This window comes from Micropterus salmoides, unplaced genomic scaffold (assembly GCF_014851395.1).
Source record: "Micropterus salmoides isolate LMB-PRFRI ecotype aquatic unplaced genomic scaffold, ASM1485139v1 Ms_hic_scaffold_15, whole genome shotgun sequence".
Lineage (NCBI taxonomy): Eukaryota > Metazoa > Chordata > Actinopteri > Centrarchiformes > Centrarchidae > Micropterus > Micropterus salmoides.
This window is the reverse complement of record NW_024040596.1, coordinates 24,998,300-25,018,892: the sequence shown is the minus strand read 5'-3', so window position 1 is coordinate 25,018,892 and position 20,593 is coordinate 24,998,300. Positions and strand designations below refer to the sequence as shown.

The window sequence follows — 20,593 nt, the reverse complement described above, 5'->3', positions numbered from 1 at the left end:
GCTGACTGATGAATCACTTCCTTTTATTGGCCACAAACTTTCACTTACCAGCCAAACTTTAAACTGCTTTAGCTTATGTATTCTTCTGTTGCCATGAGTTCTTTGTTCAGTTGAAAATTTGTTTTGATATGTTAAATATGATAAAGAATTATTAAAATTTAGAAAAAAAAACAAAAACACATTATAGTTCCATCAAAATATCTTTTACCAATGCAGAGTAGTTGCATAGGACCAGAAGAAGATAAGATTCTGTCAAAAATGTATAACACAATTCAGGAATCAGTAGAGTAAAATATTCTTGAAAATTACGTTATCATTTTTAGCTCCCGTTTCAAGTGAGACGACAGGCGAGTATTGCACAATCTGTTTTTAGCATCTTTAAGGCAGGATTTCCTGATCAGCTAAAGTAAAAAAAAATAAAAAAAAATGAACCCAATCCTGTAGAGTAACTTGTGCTGCAGAGCCGACCCTCCACAAAGCACTGGGCATTCTTAGGAGCGATGGAGGAAATCTATATAAATGTTGAATATGACAAATCTGTTGACTCAACACCATCACAAAATCAGACAGGTAAGAATTATTTGTCAGACAAAGAGGCTGGCAGACTGAGCTTTATTATTATTATTATTATTATTGTATCCTTGACTGTATTGTCTGTGTTGAGGTCTGAGGAGCTCAGAGAGGAGATTTCATGGAGCTGTTGTTCTCTGTCTGGGGCTGCTAAGTGTCTTCCTGCTGGCTAGGCTCATCGGCCTCGCTGTCCTCTGTGAGTTTGGTTGACATTCAGAAGTTTAAGTTTTTTATTAATGTGTTTATCTGGCTAATTTCCTCTAATCTGTGTCTTCACTTCTTGCTTGTCATAACAGTCCCGTTGAATACTTCAAAAAAGTTCCACATTTTGTGTTGGTTCTTTAAACGGTGTTTCAATACAGGTGCTGATTGTCTTTGTCATGTTTTTTCTACTTTGGATATCTACGTCAATTTCTTACTACAGTAATAACAAAAAAAACATTCTCCTGTGCATTTGTACAGTAGCCTACTTAAAAACTTTAACTTTGCATGTAAAGCAGTACCCTCACAGAAATATGCCACAAGTTGTGCCTTTTTAGAGAACAGGGTCTTAACTAACTTATTGGTTTGAAAAATACAATCAAATAATTATTGTGGCATTTCCTTTAGCTCCATTATGCACATTTTGCTTTTCCTTATCCTATATGCCATTTTTGTTATGATTAAATGTTATTGTACCTGTTCTAAGAAAAGAAAGCAGGGTCAAGGACTACATATTATGTACTGAATTTGGTTGCTTTGGGTCAGACTGCAAGGCTGCTTTCATGATGATGCCTGTCCCTCAGCCAGCCTCAAGAAAGTTTTTTTTGCTCTAAAACATTTGCTCAACATACGCAGAAATCTTTAGATGTTTGCTTCAAAATGAATCTATAAGCTATAATTATGGTTAGTGAAAAATGTCCATTTTGAATGATTAAAATGGTATTTGACGTAATAAACATAAATTTGAAGTATTTTGATTTATTTCAGACCATCACTCAGCCGCAGATTTCTCCACTATCAATACCAACCTGACGGAGCGTCTCCAGGCCAGTAATAACAAGCTTTCCTCCATGTCTGAAGAGAGAGAGCTGCTGAATGCCAGCCTCATTGAAACGACTAAAGAGCTGAACAGGCTTCAGAGTTTGGCCAGACAGAGTGAGTGACGCCTCTTGCTACTGCACACCAGTGTTGGCCAAGTTACTCGGGAACTGTAATAAGTTGCTTGGCGATGGTACAGTGGATAACACACATGCTTTTGGTGTGAGAGACCCGGGTTCATTTCCCACTGTGAGCCATCCACCATTAGACACTTAACCCATCGTTGCTCCAGTGGTGTGCGACCTCTGACATATATAGCAATTGTAAGCGCTTTGGATAAAAGCATCAGATGAATAAATGTAATATTGTTAACTTATTACTCCTTCTAAAAGTAATAGTATTAGATAACTTATTACTTACTGGGTTTAAAAGTAATTACTTACGTTACTCGTTACATTACTATATTACTTTCACTACAAAAAATAAAGCATGTAACTTTTGACTTTTGAGCCAATGTTTTTCTGCACATGCCATAATAAGAGCAGTATCCAATGTTTTTATCTTTCACAATCTGAAGTGGTTTGTAATCACTGTGAAGCGAATGTCAATCTGAATTCAGAGGGAATTCAGTGAAAATAATAGATATTTTCAAGGGCTGTATTTTTGAATTCTTATTTATTTATAATCAATTATTTTGAAATCTGCTGTGACACATTGTTAACGTAATGCCTTAAATAACGCATCACAAAACACAGCGGGGGCTGGCTTGACTTTCGTTTTTGAAGTGAGGCTTGGTTGACCGCAGTCAATGCTTGAGATACCTGCGCAACCTTGACATATTAATCTTAATGCCATCCGCAGTAAGTAACATTAATATTTCCCAGTGTCTCATACCAACAAGGAAATAAAAACATCCATCCATCGTCAACCGCTTATCCTGCGTACAGGGTCGTGGGGGGCTGGAGCCAATCCCAGCTGACATCGGGCGAAAGGCGGGGTACACCCTGGACAGGTCGCCAGTCCATCGCAGGGAAATAAAAACATATTAAATCCAATAGTGCAACATTGTCCTGTAGTGTAGGTGACAGCTAGCCTAACTAGGCTTCCTTAACTTTTCTCATAATTACAAGATCCCAATCTCCAAATTATGACTTTTAAGGTGATGCAATGCGCTACTGTATTTCTGCACCTCCCACGAGCAACATCTTTTTTTCTCCCTCAGCTTTTCAGCACCACTTTTTCGTTTCGTTGATGTTTTTTATCCATGATTTTTTTAAAGCATAAGTTACTGTGGAGTGTGTGACTGATTGACATACCCCACCTCCTCTGGACAAGTAACCACAAACTATTAGCCAGTCGATCAAGGCGCATACCAATCGATTTTTAACTGCAGTTTCTCTATTTTAACCCCTTAACGCCTGAATTTTTTTACAATAAAAAAAAAATAAATTCTTTGTGTTTTCATTCACTTTCAAGCTGATGTTAAATTAAGTGAAGATTGTTAATTTGTCTATAGAACATAGAAAATATATAAATTCAGGTATGTGTAGGTATGATGCAAATCAGCGGCAACAGGCATAAATCAGAAACCAGGGCTTGCAAAAGGTTCCTAGGTACGTATTGAATATGCACCAACAGGCATTGGGGGAATCCATGCGCTATCTTGGCTGGCAGGTATGATGCGAATTCGCGACAATCGGCGTCAAGGGGTTAATACAACCAACACGACGGGTTATAACTGCCACAACCTGCTAGTCACGCTTATTAGCTTCAGCCTATTTACACTGCTGAAATTAGCGGCTAGCAGACCTTTCCTCTACTCAAAGCTTTACAATTTACATATTATTTATGCATAAACCAGGTGTGTTAAGCGTTGCTTTACCTGGTCCGTGCTTGTAAAGTATTCACTGTGTCCCCATCTTCTATCGTAGGTGGATTTAGAATATACTTTCCTCAACGTTAGTTGAAGTAACTGCATCTCCCGACGGAACACCACGGCGTTATGTAACATAACCGGTTGACGTCAACTTGAGTAGGGGAGACTGGGTATGGTTGTAAGACTTTTTGCTACTATAACTCACCAGCGACCCTGTACGCAGGATAAGCGGATGAATGGAACTATAACTCACTGAATTTTGTAGCTGGAGTTCTCAAACTTTTATACAAAGTACCCACATTGTTCACTTCAAATGGCAAAAATTCAATCCTCTACAAGAGTCTCACAGACCTCGTCAAATGCATTGTGTGTATGCAGACTGTCTGATGACTCGCGCGCATGTCCAGTATGTGTATGTAAATTTATCCACAGAATAAACTTACTTAACAGCATTCTTAATAAATACTACATGTACATACTAAAATGTACTTAATTAAAGAACATTTTTGTATATCCTGAGGTCTAACAAAAAAGAAGTGGGTCGGTACTCACCGGTACGCAGTACAAGCACTTCTATATTTACTCTTTGGCATACCGAGACTTTTTCTTGCGCACTGGAATTTCTCAAAAGCTGCCCGTAAGGAGTATGTAAAAGATCGAGTGCCGATACATACACTAACATGTGAACAACATGTGAATGCGAAGTACTATCACAGTGCAGATAAATGAATGCTGGTAACCCTGGAGTGCATGGTGGGCCCAGACAGCAAAGGGCATTCTGTAAAATATTCAAATCATAAAGGTCCCTAGTTGTATGTATAGCACTTTTTAAAGAAGTGTTACAACCCGCCCCAGCCCTGTCAGCCAATGTTTTGCAAGCTGTTTTAGCATAGTGGTTTGAAATTAGAAAGGAAAAAAATGCATCACATGTTGCCTACAAAGTACCCACAAAAATGATACACAGTAGATAAGTCTACAAATCACAAGCATGCATATTGGTTCAAAATCTACTCTGTCGAAAACCAACATTAGCTCACCCCCTATAAACGGAACCGCCATACCTGTCTCCACGCTGGTTAAGAGCCTTGGTGTGATATTGGACAGTACCCTCACTTACTCCAGCCATATCAATAATAACGTATACCGGACCTCCTTTTTCCACATAAAAAACCTCTCCAGACTACGCTCTGCTCTAACTCAACACTCAGCGGAAGTCCTAGTAAATGCCTCGGTCACATCACGCATCGATTACTGCAATGCAATATTAGCAGGCATTCCTTACAAACTTATTCACCGACTGCAACTCATCCAAAATGCTGCGGCAAGGATTATAACATGCCAAGTCCACAGAACATACCACTCCTCTGCTGATCCAACTACACTGGCTTCCTGTATCACAAAGGATTAACTTTAAAGTATTATTACTAACATTAAAAGCCCTCTGCAATCTGTCTGCTACTTATCTTACCGACCTCATTCAGACCTACACTTCATTTCGTTCCCTGCGGTCTTCCACACCAAGTCTTTTGGCACCAACAACCATCAACCTCAGTACAATGGGTGCTAGGGCCTTCTCCTATGCTTCACCCAAAAGTCATCTTTCAAACAACCGCTCACACCTAAGGGAAATTTTAGAGACACCAATAAACCTAGCCTTAGATGGCAGGAGGAAGCTGGGCAAACCGAGGTTTGAACACGCAACCTTCTAGCTGTGAGGCCACAGCACTATCCACCAGACCACCATTGATTCTCCTTTTCGTTCTTCACAGAAATAAATCTATTTTAAGTGCTGAGAATGAATTTAGGAGTCTTGGCCTGAATACCCCCCCCCCCCCCCCCATAAAAAAAGGCATGTCAAGACATTTTTCCGCAAAGCCACAAGTGTGAAGCTCATGGTGGTGTGAGATCAAAAGTCACTGAAGTCATTAGGATTCATTGTCTGGGGATCATCAAAGTCTGTACAAACTTTAATAGTAATTAACTAATAATTGGAGAGATATTTTAGTCTGGACCAAAGTTTATGTTGTGTGTTTACAGATAAATCGTGTCCTGCTGGATGGAGGATGTTCTTGTGTTCCTGTTATCTGCTCTCCAATAAGTCTGGTTTGTGGACAAAAGGCAGACAGGACTGCAGAAACAGAGGAGCAGATCTGGTTGTCATAGACAGTGCTGAAGAACAGGTACAGTGTGTTTTTTTAACTCATTCTATTTATGTTCAACACCGTCACAGTAACCATTCAAACTCCTTAAAGCCCCCCTCCAGCCAGTTTTAACTGCCATTTTTGGTGAACGTTCTTTCTCAAACAGAGAATGGGGGTGTGGTTAATAGTCATACGTAATCAATTACCATGTCAACCAAAAACTGACGGCTGGAGCGCTAACGATTAGTGATGTACGATACCACGTAATTCCTATTCAATCCAATACCAAGTAATACCCAGGCTGGTATTGCCAATAAAAAATACTTTTTACATATTTTATTCTAGTTTAATGTGACCTCCCTCTCCCGTTTCTGTATTTATGAGAGAAATAAGGAGTAGGCTGTGGCCTTACCAATTCAAAATAATAGCTGCATAATGACAAGACAATCAAATTACTGTCATATTCTTTAATTATAATGAAAATCTCCTGCTCAGAACTGCCGCTTCATACATAATCATATTATTTTGACTTAATGTCAGATGTTTAGCGAAGTTTGCAGTGTTGCTAAAGTCTTTGCACACACATCACATACAGCGTCATTATTACCTTCACAGCTAAAATACAGCCAGACCTGTCGGCCATAGTCAGTATTCAATCGCGGGAAATGTAAAGGTCTGCAGCGGCTCACTTCAAAGAAGCTCCGTCACAGAGCCTTAGCTCAAGCATGACTTTGACAGGCGGAAGGAAAAGTAGTTCCTATCAACCGAGTAGCCTATAATTAGACCATCCTGGTAACAGTAAGATACTTATGATAAAACACTCACTCACTCCAAATTACTGAGTTTAGATATCAATCCTTTTATATGAGTATAAACCTTGGAGCAGGAAATGTTGGTATCAGAAATATCGATACTTTAGGATTGATCCGCACATCACTACTAACGATATGCTGTGTTAACATCACTACACTGTAAAGTTCAGTACACTTTACTGTCTGGCAGGAGTAGCTATTACTTACGCATGATAGAAACTAATTCAATTAAATTTTTCAATTAAATTTTATTTATATAGCGCCAAATCACAACAAGTTATCTCACAGCGCTTTTCATAAAAGAGCAGGTCTAGACCGTACTCTAGACCATACTCAAGAAAGGAACAGAGAGAGAGAGCAGGAGAGGAACAGAGAGAAAAAGAGGGATGGAAGGAGAGAGAGGGGAGGGAGGCAGTCTACACAATATACACACACAGAGGTACAGACAGCAAAGGTGATGTTGCTATAGACTAAATGAAAAATGGTACAGATATTTATAGCAGTGTTAATGATAACAATCGTAATGTTAATGATTATAATAACAATAATAACAATAGGACTAGTAACAATAGTTGTTGTATGTAATGTGCGAGTATCAGCTGTTATCAATCATACAGTCGATGGTCCTATCACACACTGCACACGATAACTCCCACTGGTAACTGTATACCCCATACAGTTACAATACATTACAATACAACCGTATACTTGATCTTCTACATGTAAAGCTGACTTTTTATGAACTTTACTAAGAGAATAAATAGTGAAGTGGAGAGATTTAAACGGAATCTGAGTTATTTCTGTTTATGTAGGCTTTAAGAAACACAACATTGTATGTACATCACCACTACTTATAACACACTGACAATACTATTTTCATCAGCTTTAGCTTTAGGTATTGTGTCCCTGTTACCAAGCATACCATACAGTTTACAGGCAGGTTGCTGGGCCTAAAGCAGGCACATTATGAAGTCCTTTGCTTTATGTGTTGTGTCCTGAAGAATGGGGTACACATTTTATACATCCTCATTATGTTGACAATAAAATTATTCACACTTTATGCGGTTGCAATCATACTGAACAGATGCATAGTGCATTAATGGTTAAACATGTTTTATATAAAATTCTCAAGATTTTATTAATAATAAATATTTTAAATAACATTTACTGGCTCTACACAAAAATACACACAAACCATTCTTTTAACTGAGTACAGTGACAAAACAAAATACTTTATTGCAATGTTAACAACAAAAAAGTCACACCCCAAGCGTTGGCTGACACATTTGTTTACCAGATTTCATCTAAATCTCTCTTTTAGAGATATTTTTTAGATATCTTACAAATAGACAAATTTGACTGAGTATATCTTTGGCCGAGGGTAATATTAATCGTAGGACTGATCTGGCTTTGAGTTCATTAATAAAGATCTTAACCTGAAAATCGCGAACCAAGACTTCTGTGCTGGTTTCACATTTATGTCCTGTATTAAACCGTTAACCAACAAAGGCCGACTGCCTCATCCATCCATGGGGATCTTTTGGCCAATCTGCGAAGTGGGGCAGGTGCAGTTGACTCCATGAGGGCTGATGCGTATGCTGGGGAAAGGAAAAACATGGTTGTAAAATATAACACACCATCACAGCAACCAATCAGCTTCCATCACGGTTGAATTGCAGAACTACTGAGAGAAACCTGTGGAAAAGGTAAATCATGCAGTTCACAAGTTGTACATGTGTGAAAAAACACATAAGCACAGAATATCCATGTACATTAGATGCTAGTTTCTGTTAATAAGGTAAATCAAGTTAAAACTGTTGCAGTCCTGTAAAACAGCCCTGCAATAAATTATATCTTCATGAAGCTAGTAATATTTTTTATAATTTTTAAAATGTCTTGTTCATGTGTTTTTACTCTTAATCTCCAAAATGGCTGTTTCAAAACAAATTTTAGTATGATGCTTTACATACATACAGATGTTTAATGTAGTGAACAACGGTGTGGATTTGCGCATTTTACATTGAATAAATTTGGAGCTACCCTAAATTCCTTTCTCCTCCCCAGAGAAGAAGGGGAGGGGTCAAAGTTGCTGTCTCTAAGTGCTATCCCGACCATAAAACTGGCACCTTTTTGATTCCGAAGCTGATAACGCGGGGCCTGACTGTTAAACTGACAAAGGGACACGAACCAGCCATTGGCATTTCCCTAAACAGCCTATCAAAACTGGCCCCCCCACACACGTTTCCGTGGCAACTGACCTTACTTTTTGTTTTTATTACCATCGTTACCGTTACCTGAATACGTTTGCCTCTATTTGAGTAGTTATGTTAACTGTTGTTGCTATCTGTTGTTGATATTAGTGCTGAAAAGAAGTTACTTGTGCAATGTTTTTATTTTCAGCAAGACACTCCTTCATCTGATGTAATCAATGCTTGTTCATAATACTTTCCTACAAAGTTCCTTTAGAAATGATGACAAAGAAATGTTTTACTATACTCTTAATCGCCAGCTTGAATTTAAGGATGAATCAAAAATATTCCCAGTTCCTAAGGAGAGACGATCTTTGATTTAATCCAAGCTTTCCTCATGTAACCTGAGCTCCCCCAAGTGGACGAAATAAGTATTACATGTCCTCGTCAGAAATGCCGTTAAATGTATAAATATCCTGACCAATAATGTGACAATTGTTTCCTGTTACCAAATGCCTAGAACAGTACAACCGTTCGACCATTGAGGTTCGATTGTGGAAAATATTTGATTATAATACGTGCAAATAGATTTCTTTTCTTTAGACATTAAGATTAGAAAGGCAGTCCCTTGGGAAACCTGAGACGCCCCCTGGGGAACCACGCCCCAGGCAACAAAAGAGCGACACGCGACCTCTCGCTCTCTTCTCTTCGCTGTTGGCTCTCTTCCACTCTGCTCGGCCCTCTGGACGCTTCGGCACGCGCGTGGCATGCCTCGCCAGGCAACGCCCAGACTCGGCCAGCGAGACAGGCCCTTTTGTTCGCCTGAAGCTACACACCTGAAGTGCCGCGACATCGATCTGCCTTTAGTTTGTTTTATTTTCTTTATTTCTTTTGTTTGTTAAAGTTATCAGTCCGTTAAGTTACACTGGACTAATTCAGGAACGACCAAGTTCCATTTTAAGCCTTTTTCGTCGAGCCAACTTCACCGAGGTCAGACCAAGCCACGTGGTCTCGCCAGCTACAACGAAGGAAACCTGAAAACAGCCGAATTGCCAGATGGAGGAGGCGTTTTCAATCAGACACGGAGAACCCCGGAGAATCCCTAGCAAAAAGCCAGGATCGGGCAGCTAGCGTGGGACCCGTGCAACAGGCCAAAAGCAAGCTGTCGACAAGCAGCAAGACTTAACACACGTTCTGTGATCAGATGCCCATTTTAACTCTTAAAATCATAGCATTAGTTCACTTTCATTAGCTCTTCTATGCCGTATGAGTCAAATGCTTCCCACAACCGAACCTCCAGGCTCATTGTTCAGCAAATGTTTATGTTCCCTGTATCCAACCATCTTTTTATCACAGTAGTTAGAGAATAAATTCACTGTAATATAAGAGCTGCTTGTGTTGCCTATTTCTAGTTCCTGCCAAGAGAATTGACCCTTTAGATATGAGACTGACTGACTGATTTAAGATAATTGAGCGATTATTAACTAACTGATCACTAGTAATAATTGTATAATTATTCAAAACTACCTAGAGGTCCGGAGACTCTAGGATTATAACAACTCCGGTGGTGCCCTGAAACGAGGAAAATTTTGATTTTATGAATCTTCAATTATGAATTCATAATTGGGTATCAATTCTCATAAATTTATTAAAATGCATAACTAAATATTTTTAGGTCTGCTACATTAATAATGGCTGGCCTCCACAGATTCAGGTCCTTCCTTTCTGTAAAGAAGAAAATGTAATTATAACAAAAGCCAAACTAAGCCAAGTTTATAATGCTCCTTCTCTGCTGATATTCAGTCTGAGATGGGTTAAATAATGTGTATGTATAATGTGTCTTCTGAAGTTTCAGTGCGCTGAGTGCTAAGGACCTCCATATTAATGAGCTGGTAGTTGACAAAAACAAGCAGAGGAGCCACACTTGTGGTGCCAATGCTCATTATTGAGAATTTACCAAACGTTTTAATACAGTATGTAAGTTGCGCCTATACTCATAGAATCCGGGTTACAGTACGTAACCCCCATTCTATTTCGTATAGGCGCAGCCCTCTAAGGCTATCGCTATTTGGTTAGAAGCGAAGCAGGATGAGTCAACGCCTCACTGGCCCATACGGTACCACCAAGCACAACTCACCTGCCCAGAGCCATAATGAGCCACCCAGTCGCCCGCTGACCACGGCGTTGGTCTCGGCGTGCATGCTAGCACGTTGGCGCGGCATGGGAGGCCGAGGGCCGACCCATGCGTAAGTCGGTAAACTGAGTGGGGGGCCCTGCAGCCGTACAGACACAGGCGGGGTCACGACAGCAACCGTATCAGCTGCGCACAAGGCCGGGCCACGTAAGCAGCGGCCGCCCCCACACAACGTCCGGTGGTAGAGGGCGCACCGCACACTCACAAGGAGAATCACTCAGCCAAAACACTCAGGAGGCCAGGAGGCCGCCATGCAGATGTCATCCACTGTCATCCGACCGTGCAACACCACTGAGGAGGAGACGCCTCTTGTGGATTGCGCTCTGATGCCATCCGGGGGAAATTCAACGGCAGACACGTAAGCCTGGGAGATGCCATTGCACAGCCAGTGAGACAGGCGCTGCACCGACAGGGGAAGTCCCTTGGACCACTCCTTGTAGTGCACAAACAGACGCTGCGCACGGCGCCACATAGCAGGACAGCGCTCGCACCGGGCAGAGGAGGTGGGACGTGGCGTCCTCCAACCGACCCATGGGGGGGAGGAAAAGAACCCGAGAGGGTGATGACCCGCGACCGAAAGGAGTGCTTTTAGGCATGAACGTCAGGTTAGGGCGCAGAACAGCCAAGCTGCCGCCGCCCTGAATTTGGAGACACGACGGAGCCACAGAGAGGGCAGCCAAATCGACCGATGTCAGAGCCAGGAGCAAGGACCTTAGCCGAAAGGAATCTCAGGTCCGCCGTCTCCGAAGGCCCAAACGGGGCTTGGGTTAAGGCGTGTAAACAGTGGCAAATCCCACTGTGGGGCAACAGGCCACGTCACCGGCCTGCGCCTCCGCACCCCCCTAAGGAAATGTTTCACCAGGGTGGGAGAACACAGTCCTGTCCCCAAAGCCCTCGTGACAGGATGAAATGGCGGCAGTGTAGGTTTTAACCGTACTGAACACCAGTCCATGAGCAACTGGAAGAACAAAAGCACCGCCGACAGCGGACAGGCGACCGGGTCCGTCCCCTGGTCCAGACACCAGCGTTGGAAAGCTGACCACTTAGAGGAGTATGAGGACTGAGTGGAGGCGGCCCTTGACCCCTGGATGGTGCAAACTACCTCCCGGGAAAGACCTAAGCCCACCTCTCAGCGGCCAGACCCGGAGAGGCTGGCCGAGGAGCGGGTGACTCCTGATCGCACCCCCCGCCTGAGAGAGAGCGCCCCCCCTCCAAGGGAGGTTCCACGGCTGCCCCGCCAGCAACCGCTGGAGACAGGGAAACCAGGACGCGTAGGTGTGCTCCGGGGTCACCAGAGTCACCGGCAAGGTTGAAAACTGCAGGCAATCCAGAAGGCGCGGGACCAGGCGCACCGGCGGAAAAGCATACAGCAGGTACTGCATGAAGACTTCTACTCCCAGCACCGGGATGTCCCACGGGCTCAGTGAAAACCAAACAGCGCACTGAGCGTTCTCCTTGTTGGCAAACAGATCCACCTCTGCCCTGCCGAACCGGAGCCAGATCTGGTCACCAGATTGGGATGGAGGTGCCACTCGACATGATGTCTGCCCCTCTGTTCAGCACGCCAGGGATGTATTCTGCTCTGATGGAGAGCAGGTGAGCGTGCGCCCACAGGAGCAGCCGCCTGGCCAGACCCAACAGCTGCGCCGAGCGCACCCTGCCCTGGCGGTTTATGTAGGCCACCGCGGCCCTGTAGTCGGTGCAGACCAGGGCGTCTGTGAAGAACGAGATATGGGATGTGACCCTGTCCAGGGGAACCGGGGGGTGTTGTGTGTAATGTGTGTAGCGGCGATAAGATAACACCACACGCAGGGTGGCGTGTAGTGTTATCCTGTCTGCATGAAGCATAATGACCGCTTCAAGGGCTCATTTGACACAGCCTGGCTTCTGTGAACCAAGGGGGAACCTCTGGACGCACAGAAGGACCGTGCCATTGATGCCGTGATTATGCACGAGCTTGCAGCTGGCACTGCCGGGGAAACATGCATAATGTCAACAGCATCACACACTGCCTGGCAGATTTCTTCAGCAGAAAAATATCTGTACAAGGTGTGTATTTGTTCTGTCCACACGAAGCGAATGTCCGCTGTCGTGGGCTCATACAGTTTCTGTGGGGAAGGGTGTGTGAAGGGACCTCTGATCGTGAACAGAGTGTACTGCTTGTTGCTGTGAGCTTCAAGCTGCAGATTAGCCACATGGCTACGGCATCTGGCTCACACTGTGTGGGAAGTGTGTGCTTGGTGTGGCTGGTTCAACTGAGACAGGCACAGACAGCATTTGTTCAACAACTTCCACAAAAAGGAGCAACAAGATTTCACACAGCTTTTTTCGACTCATAGCTTACCAGTGGTCCGCTCTGACCACCAGCAGCAATGAAACCGGTTGCTAAATGTCATTAGCCGCAGTTAATGTGGAGCAACGTGGGCACACGGGGTCTCCCTGGTCGGCTGATCCAGGCAGACCGCATGTGAGCATCACATTAGTATCCGTTAGCTCAACGTTAGCTCCCTGTTAGCTTACCTCGCTTGCGGTAACGTAGTAGCATTGAGGCACACTAAATCAAGTAACTAAACTAAAAAATAAAAGGAAGACCCTGTTAGCTAACTTTCTGCAATAACTATGCTAGCTAACTACACCTGGCTAACTACAACTTAGTTAACTTAGCTAACTAAACTAGAAAGACAAACCAACCATCAGACACACAGACACAAAGAGACATAACCTACTGTAAGTACTAAGTAAATTAGCCTACATGATAAATTGGTTAGCTAGCTCACAACAATGTTTATCGGTTTGATGCTCTGACTTAACGAGGCGTGAAGGCGTGACAGTTTTTTAACAAGGCATGACAGTGCGCCTTCGCAAACGTGGAGAATGACGTATGACTTATGGAATTTCTATAGCCATACGTCACCACCCCGTTTTAACAACTAAGCAACTTTTGCAACTTTGAGCACAAAATTAAGCTATTTGGCAAACAATATTTGGCAAATAGCATTGGCATGTGGGTAATCAACATTGTAAGGAAAATATATAATATGAAATATCATTGAAATGTCAAAATATAATATTCTTTGATATACAAATGTGCCATGAAGCCAAAACTCTTTGTATCAGTTAAAAACTGTCCCAGATCTACTGTCAGTCAACAGCAAAATTTCTGGCTCCAGGCATTTTTTATGATTTCATGAACAATTTAATGAAATGCCTTATTTCCTGATTCCTTATAGGTGTAGCCTTAAAATAAGTAGACTGTACATATTGACCATAATAAGGGTGATGTAATAAGTAAATGAGGTCAAATTATATTAAAAAGTCAAAAATGAGAAAGCTCTGACATATGTTCCAGTTATCTGAGATCTCTACCACAAGTTATTGTAAGCATATTTTAAATTGAAATTTTCTGTGTTCCAGAATTAAATTTGCGCAGTTGTTCCATTTGAATGATAAAAAGTGTCGTGTTTTTGGAAAATCTGGCATTTTAGAAGCATTACAACTTGTTGGTTTATGAAGTTGCTGTAAATTTTTCAATGGATTCTTGACAAATTCTTGTAAACTGCACATATAATGTTCATAAATAAACACTGGCTTTTTCTTTTGTATTGAAACAGACATTCCTCTCTGACTTCATCTGGGTAGAAACTTGGATTGGTTTGACTGACGGGGAAGTGGAGGGGAGCTGGAAATGGATTGATGGAACTAAACTGACTCTAAGGTTAGGTTTAAACGTTTACAATTCCTGAATGTTAGGTGTGAGCAATATTATAATATTAAACGTACTACAGATGAAGCAGACTCAATTTAATACTTAGGCCTCTACATGACCTATACAAGCAAACAAGACCATCGGTGAGAAGATCGGCCATTTCTGGATAGTTCTAAATGCCTTCCACCAGGTCTGATTCCTCTGGAAACCAGATTAAATAATTTATGGTACGCAAACCACAAGAGCCTATGTTTACTTTTTCCCCAAATTTTCAGTTAATAGTAGTTATTCCATTAGAAGGAAGCAGGAGGAGATTTATTTTTGACGTTATATTTTGTGCTTACGCCTGATACAGGGACAGGATCAGTGAATAGGCAAAGAGATAGTGATAGAGCACAGGCATAAACACAAGTCGGTCATTGAACAGTCGGACAGAATTGGTTTCAACTGATCCTGAATTCTTCCTAGACAGACGTGTCTATTTGATGTGTCTATTTTAAATGGCTATGTACAGTCCATGGAGGTCACAGTGAACATAAGTGTAATACAGCTGGCTCAAAACTGGAAGCAACTGGACTTGCTACAAAGCTACATCTAGCTGTTTGCTTGTTATAGAGAGCCTAAGTCACTCCCCTTCCGGTGGACCACCTCGGGACCTTATTTCGGAAAAATATTGTACGGTAGTCAATGGCAGGAGACAACAAATATTTTGATCCCGTTTGAATTGTGCCCTGAATTACACATATGATCTTTGTCAATTGAAAACATTTTAAATTAAAGGAGGTCATAGTTTGATGTAAAACGGTTGAGATATAAGACTGTGAAAATACGTAATTACAAAGACCACAAACCCAAAAGTCGCGTATGTGACGTCATAACTTTCTCTGTCAATGACTGACGCTAACGTTACTGAAGCTAACATAAAAACACTTACATGAGAGGATGATGTGATAGAAGAGCCAGGAGTTGTTGGATTAAACACATCAGGTGAGATATATTTCTGCGTGGAACACAGCTACATTATCTAGCTAGTAGCAAGAAAGCAATGAATGTTAGCTAGCTTTACCGTGCATGTTGGTGACGTATACTGTGTGAGACGAGCGATGTAGTTCATTAAGCGGTTTCACACAAAACGGCATGTAACTTTACTGTTTTACAACAAAATGCGACTTTCTTGACTTGCAAAATTATATTTTAAATTGACCAACGTCATATGTGTAATTCAGGATTCAATTCTAACGGGATAAAAAGATAAGTTGTGTCTCGCCATTAACAACCGTACATATTTTTTCCAAAATAAGGTCCCATGAGCCGGAAGCGGAAGTGAATGACTTAGGCTCTCTATTATGAAGACATAACATTACTTTAGCTTTCATAACAAAATTACTAACATTATTACTAAGCAACCAAATCTGTTAGGTGTAGGTTTCCATGTCACCTGGGTGTTTAAACGGAACTTAAAAGAGACCTATTATGCTTTTCCACATTTTATGACTTACCAAAAATGTTGCAATGTTGGATATTCATGTTAAACATGGCCAAAGCTTCAAAAGAAATCCCTGTGAGCAAAAACCTCAGATTTCCTCCTGTTCTGAACGCTCTGTTTTGAACTGCTTTTTCTACCAAGAGCTCCGTTCTAAGTAATACTGAGCCAGAAGGAGCTGGTGTTCCATAATTGGGCATAGCAATGGCCCAGCAACGGCTCAGTCTGCCTGTTCTGCCCAGCAAGAACAAACGCCTGGTAACATGCTTCAGGTCTTTGGCAATCAGAAGACAGTGGGCTTTGAGAGGGGGGGCCTTAAACACACCCCCAGCATGCAGCTTGTATCACACAGAGGCTGAAATGAAGCCCTACATGAAGAGTCCGTATAAGAAAAAAAAAAAAAAAGAACTGTGAAGCCATCCTGCAAACTATGGAGGACCGATCCTGACACAGTCAGAAATAAATACATAAATAAATAAATGCTCAATAAATAAATAAGCATCCAATTAAATACACAAAAAATAAAGTAAATAAATAAATGTAGGTAGTAATTAAATTATACAAGGAGACATAAATGTATATATTTTAATTAGTGTCTTTACTTATTCACCTTTGTAATAATTACCGTATGTATTTATTCTCCGTTATAATCTTCAACTTTATTTATTAACTTTTATTTATTTATTTACTGAAGGAAGCCATCTGACTGTGTGAGGAGCAAGCTCGTTGATGTGTGCAGGCAGAGTAGGCCTAGAGCTCTCCCGTCTGACTGGTCCACCAATAGGAGAGAAGATGACCCCTTGAGACACAGCACCTCCTCATTTGTATAATGAGGCAGAAATGCATACAGAAATGTAAAAAGAAAGGAAGAAATAAATACCAAGGGTGAAAATAAATAAGGTAAAAAAATACAAAGGAAGAATAAAACAGACAAAAATATTAAAACACACACATAAATAAATACATTAAAAAAAATAAGTAATTAATAAATAAAGTTGAAGATTATAACGGATAATAAATAAATAAGGTAATTATTACAAAGGTGAATAAGGCACTAATTAAAATATATACAATTATGTCTCCTTGTATAATTTAATTACTACCTACATTTATTTATTTACTTTATTTTTTGTGTATTTAATTGGATGCTTATTTATTTATTGAGTATTTATTTATTTCTGTATTTATTTCAGAATGTGTCAGGATCGGTCCTCCATAGAAAACAGCTTTAAAAAAATGAAAAATAGTAAATAAAGAAGGGTCCTCTATCCTAAGGCCCAGTTCTGTGAACCAATAAGCTTTGAGCTTGAGTAGTAGGGTTCCATTGTATGAAGGCTACGTAAACTTTAAAGAGGCTCTATGTAGTTTTTCAATAAAATGACATATTAATAAATCACTTTTTAACTGCCTTATTGTCAATGGCCTTTAACCTCAATTAGAAATGAACCCCACGCCTGTTTTCTCTGTTGCTTACAACAGCCACTATTCTGCTTTAATGTGACCCTCAAAATATACAATACTGCAACAAAACCGATCACAACACAGTGGAAGAGCCGTCCACTACAGTAACGTTACTTACTGTGGTCTAACTGTTACAAAGTGTGGCAACAATCTCATTTATAATATTCAGTCTAGCTCACCGTTTGGGTATCATTCAATACATAAGTTAGCTGTGCTCACATTGCTGAGCCTCTGGTGAAAGACAAACAAATGGTAATGTTAGTTACTGAAAAGCAGACAAGGCAGGCAAGTTAAAGCCAATGTATCATGTTGGCTAAATGCAGTAAATGTAGTGTTATCATGTAACGAGCATGGATTACTTCAACCTGATAAAAAATATACAGTAACGTTGCAGAGGGAGTTTACCTGAGTTTCCAGCATGTTGAGCGACGCTGTCTCCTGTTGAGTCTGTATATAACCGCTGCTTTATTTTATGGGAAGATTGTGCCAAAATTGTGGCTTGCTGCGCTGTCTGAGGCAGGAATGTTACAGAGCCAAAAATGGGGTTTGAAATCTGCCTCTGAGCCAGGAACATTGTAGTAGTAACAGAGCAGCTAGAGGAACAAGTCTGTGTGAAAAGCCACTGCCACATTTACTGCGGGATCTCTGTATGAAGCGGTTGTGTTTCGGATTATGCTCGCTCATGAGTTTGAGCCGAGCACGCTTACGAGCACACACCTGGTTGCAATGTAAAAACCACACCGCTAGTGGCAGCTGATAACTACACATTACCCCTTTAACTTATTTCACTATAGCAATCCACCAAAATATGTTTGTGAACTCATTTGAGGAGAGAAATAAGATCTTCACTCATATTAGATCTACAACGCCTAATTTAAAAGTTTGTTTGCACTACTGCACTGCCAGCTGGCACTGCTAGAGTATTAGCTTACTACTATTATTTCCCATAGAGGTTAGTGAGTTAACTAACATTAGCTTGCACAGGGATGGACTGGAATACAGCCCGGGACTTTGAGACGGAGAGGCCTTTTATGCGAGTGCCCTTTTGGGGGTGGGCATAAATATTTTTTGCAGTTATTTTAATACGTATCAGTGTTTTTGTTGTATGTTGAATCAGATTATGCTGAAGACCTTCAAGAAACTTCAGGATGACACCTGCCTCTTCAGTTTGTATAAGCAAAGCAGGTCTGCACTGAACAAGACCAGGTCAGACAAGCCTGAGTTAGTCAGAGGGCTAAAATAATTAAATATTCTCAAAAATGACAATGCATTCCCATAAAATACAGCTGTGTATGTGTGTGCATAAAAATCAAACCCATCATCTTTAGTAAGCCTCTCCCGGCTCAGCTTCCTCTGTGCTGGACCCTCTGCTTTTACTGATTGTACAGTTACATATGTATGAGAAGAAAATCAGTAATAAATATGACTTACAATAATCCATTCTCTAATTCTTAAATCACACTGCCCTGTACCTGTCACTGTTTTGTCTGGTTCCATTTACCTTCTCCTCCTCCTGCTGCTCCTCCTGTCTCTTCTCTCCTCCTCATCAACATGACTGGGGTCATCATCACCCTGTCCCTGTGCATCACCTCCACAGCTTATATATACATAAAGATATACAGAGATTCCTCGGTTAATTTGGCACATTTAGCTGCCTCTTATGCCAACATTTTTTCTTCTTAATTCAATTTTTTACGTCTCTGTTGAGCCTATCACACAACCCAAATGGAAAGTAAACTACTTTGATATGCCCTGTTGAGCCAATCAGATTTCAGCATAAACGAAGATCGGTCCAAGTTGGGATGGGCCGCCGGTACACCCCCTCCATATTTAAAGTATTGGTTTGGCCCATTCTGACACACAGAAGGCCGGCCGGCGCGGTCGTGGATCTTAAAGTAAAACAGAAACTGAAAAATAAAAACTCCTGATCCAAGTTAATCAGTTTTATTACATGTAAATGAATAAAGCTTACAGAGCTCTGGGTCAATCTTCCTTTCTCTGACAAACAACAAGCTGTATCAGTTCATGAAGTCTGACTGGCTATCTCTCCCTGACCCAGTGTTTTACTATACATCGTCACGTCATAAAACAATAAAACAAAAGTGTAGGTCAGTCCAGGGGGCCTTAAAACCTGCATAAGAGGAGCCTGAGGAGGGAGGTCTGAGAAGGGAAGTCTGAGGTGCTCCAGTTGAATCCTTTTTTCAGTCCAACTGGAGCACCTCAGACTTCCTTTTGGTCCAAATAAAACTAATTGACCTAATATTCAATAGAGTGTATTTGCTACACTTCTGATTTGCATCTTATGATTGTCTTGACCTATTAGGTATTGGGAGGCAGCGCAGCCTGATAATGGTGGTGGAGATCCAAAGTGGGGTGAGGAGGACTGTGCCCAAATCAAACCTGGCAAGAAAACTCAAGAAAACTGGAACGATCGGTCATGTTCTACTTTTCTGCGATGGATCTGTGAGAAAGAGGCTTAGCATTGGTGTAAAAGCATATGTACATGCTTTTACAAACTAAGCTATGATTTTACAAAAAGCCTTTGGGATTGAGTGTCCTTTTATGTTTGTGTGTGTAAAAGAGAGAGTAGTGTATTATTACAGTTCATTCTCATCAGAGTTCATCATCCTTGAAGAACATATTTCTATGTAAACTTCTCTGCAGCAGGCTGAGGATCCTCTTGTTCATGTTCAAGTTCAAGACTCAAAGTTTCTGCCAGGCATCCAAAAGTGCATTATTTACAGTATCAATATGATCTCCTGCTCTTCTTAGTTGGTGCTTATGATCTTTAATGACGATGACAGACTTTGAAGTTTGCTTCTGCTCTGCACTTTAAAAGATATTTCTGTAAGATGATCTTATGGTAGAAGAAATTCATAAACGTATTGTTACATTTAAGTGTCCAACAGGTCAAGTTTGGAAGAACTTACATTTCTTTCTTATGTAACCTCACCAACTTGCTGATGTTCCAAAAATTTAATTATTGCTTCATCTAAAGATTTCAGGATAGGATGAGACTATTTCTTATGGCATCAGTCTGGTTTAAAAGCTTAGTTTGAAAGCTATACAATGATAGCATATTAAAATAAATCACACAGCAGATACAGTAGGCTACATCATGTTCAGTGTTGGGGGTAACGC

The 20,593-nt window shown here is 41.1% G+C and overlaps 1 protein-coding gene across 2 annotated transcripts; it reads left to right on the top strand.

Moving 5' to 3' along the window:
* The first annotated feature begins 332 nt into the window (after positions 1-332).
* LOC119904513 (C-type lectin domain family 4 member E-like) lies at positions 333-20,578 on the top strand. Of its 2 annotated transcripts, XM_038721231.1 has the most exons (6): positions 366-570; positions 665-766; positions 1,540-1,707; positions 5,504-5,646; positions 14,414-14,517; positions 19,776-20,578. In XM_038721231.1, exons 1-6 carry the CDS (start codon positions 501-503, stop codon positions 19,930-19,932), a joined length of 744 nt encoding a protein of 247 aa, XP_038577159.1. In that variant the 5' UTR covers positions 366-500; the 3' UTR covers positions 19,933-20,578. The 2 variants fall into 2 exon arrangements, with proteins under 2 accessions (XP_038577160.1, XP_038577159.1); XM_038721232.1 differs by lacking the exon at positions 14,414-14,517 and having other exon boundaries at positions 333-570; positions 19,776-19,890.
* Positions 20,579-20,593: the final 15 nt, after the last annotated feature.

Bases quoted from the DNA above. Each gene is read 5' to 3' on its own strand.
- LOC119904513 (XM_038721231.1), top strand. From the start codon at position 501: ATGGAGGAAATCTATATAAATGTTGAATATGACAAATCTGTTGACTCA. The intron at 571-664 runs GTAAGAATTATT...GTCTGTGTTGAG, and splicing joins ACCATCACAAAATCAGACAG to GTCTGAGGAGCTCAGAGAGG. The intron at 14,518-19,775 runs GTTAGGTTTAAA...TTGACCTATTAG, and splicing joins GGAACTAAACTGACTCTAAG to GTATTGGGAGGCAGCGCAGC.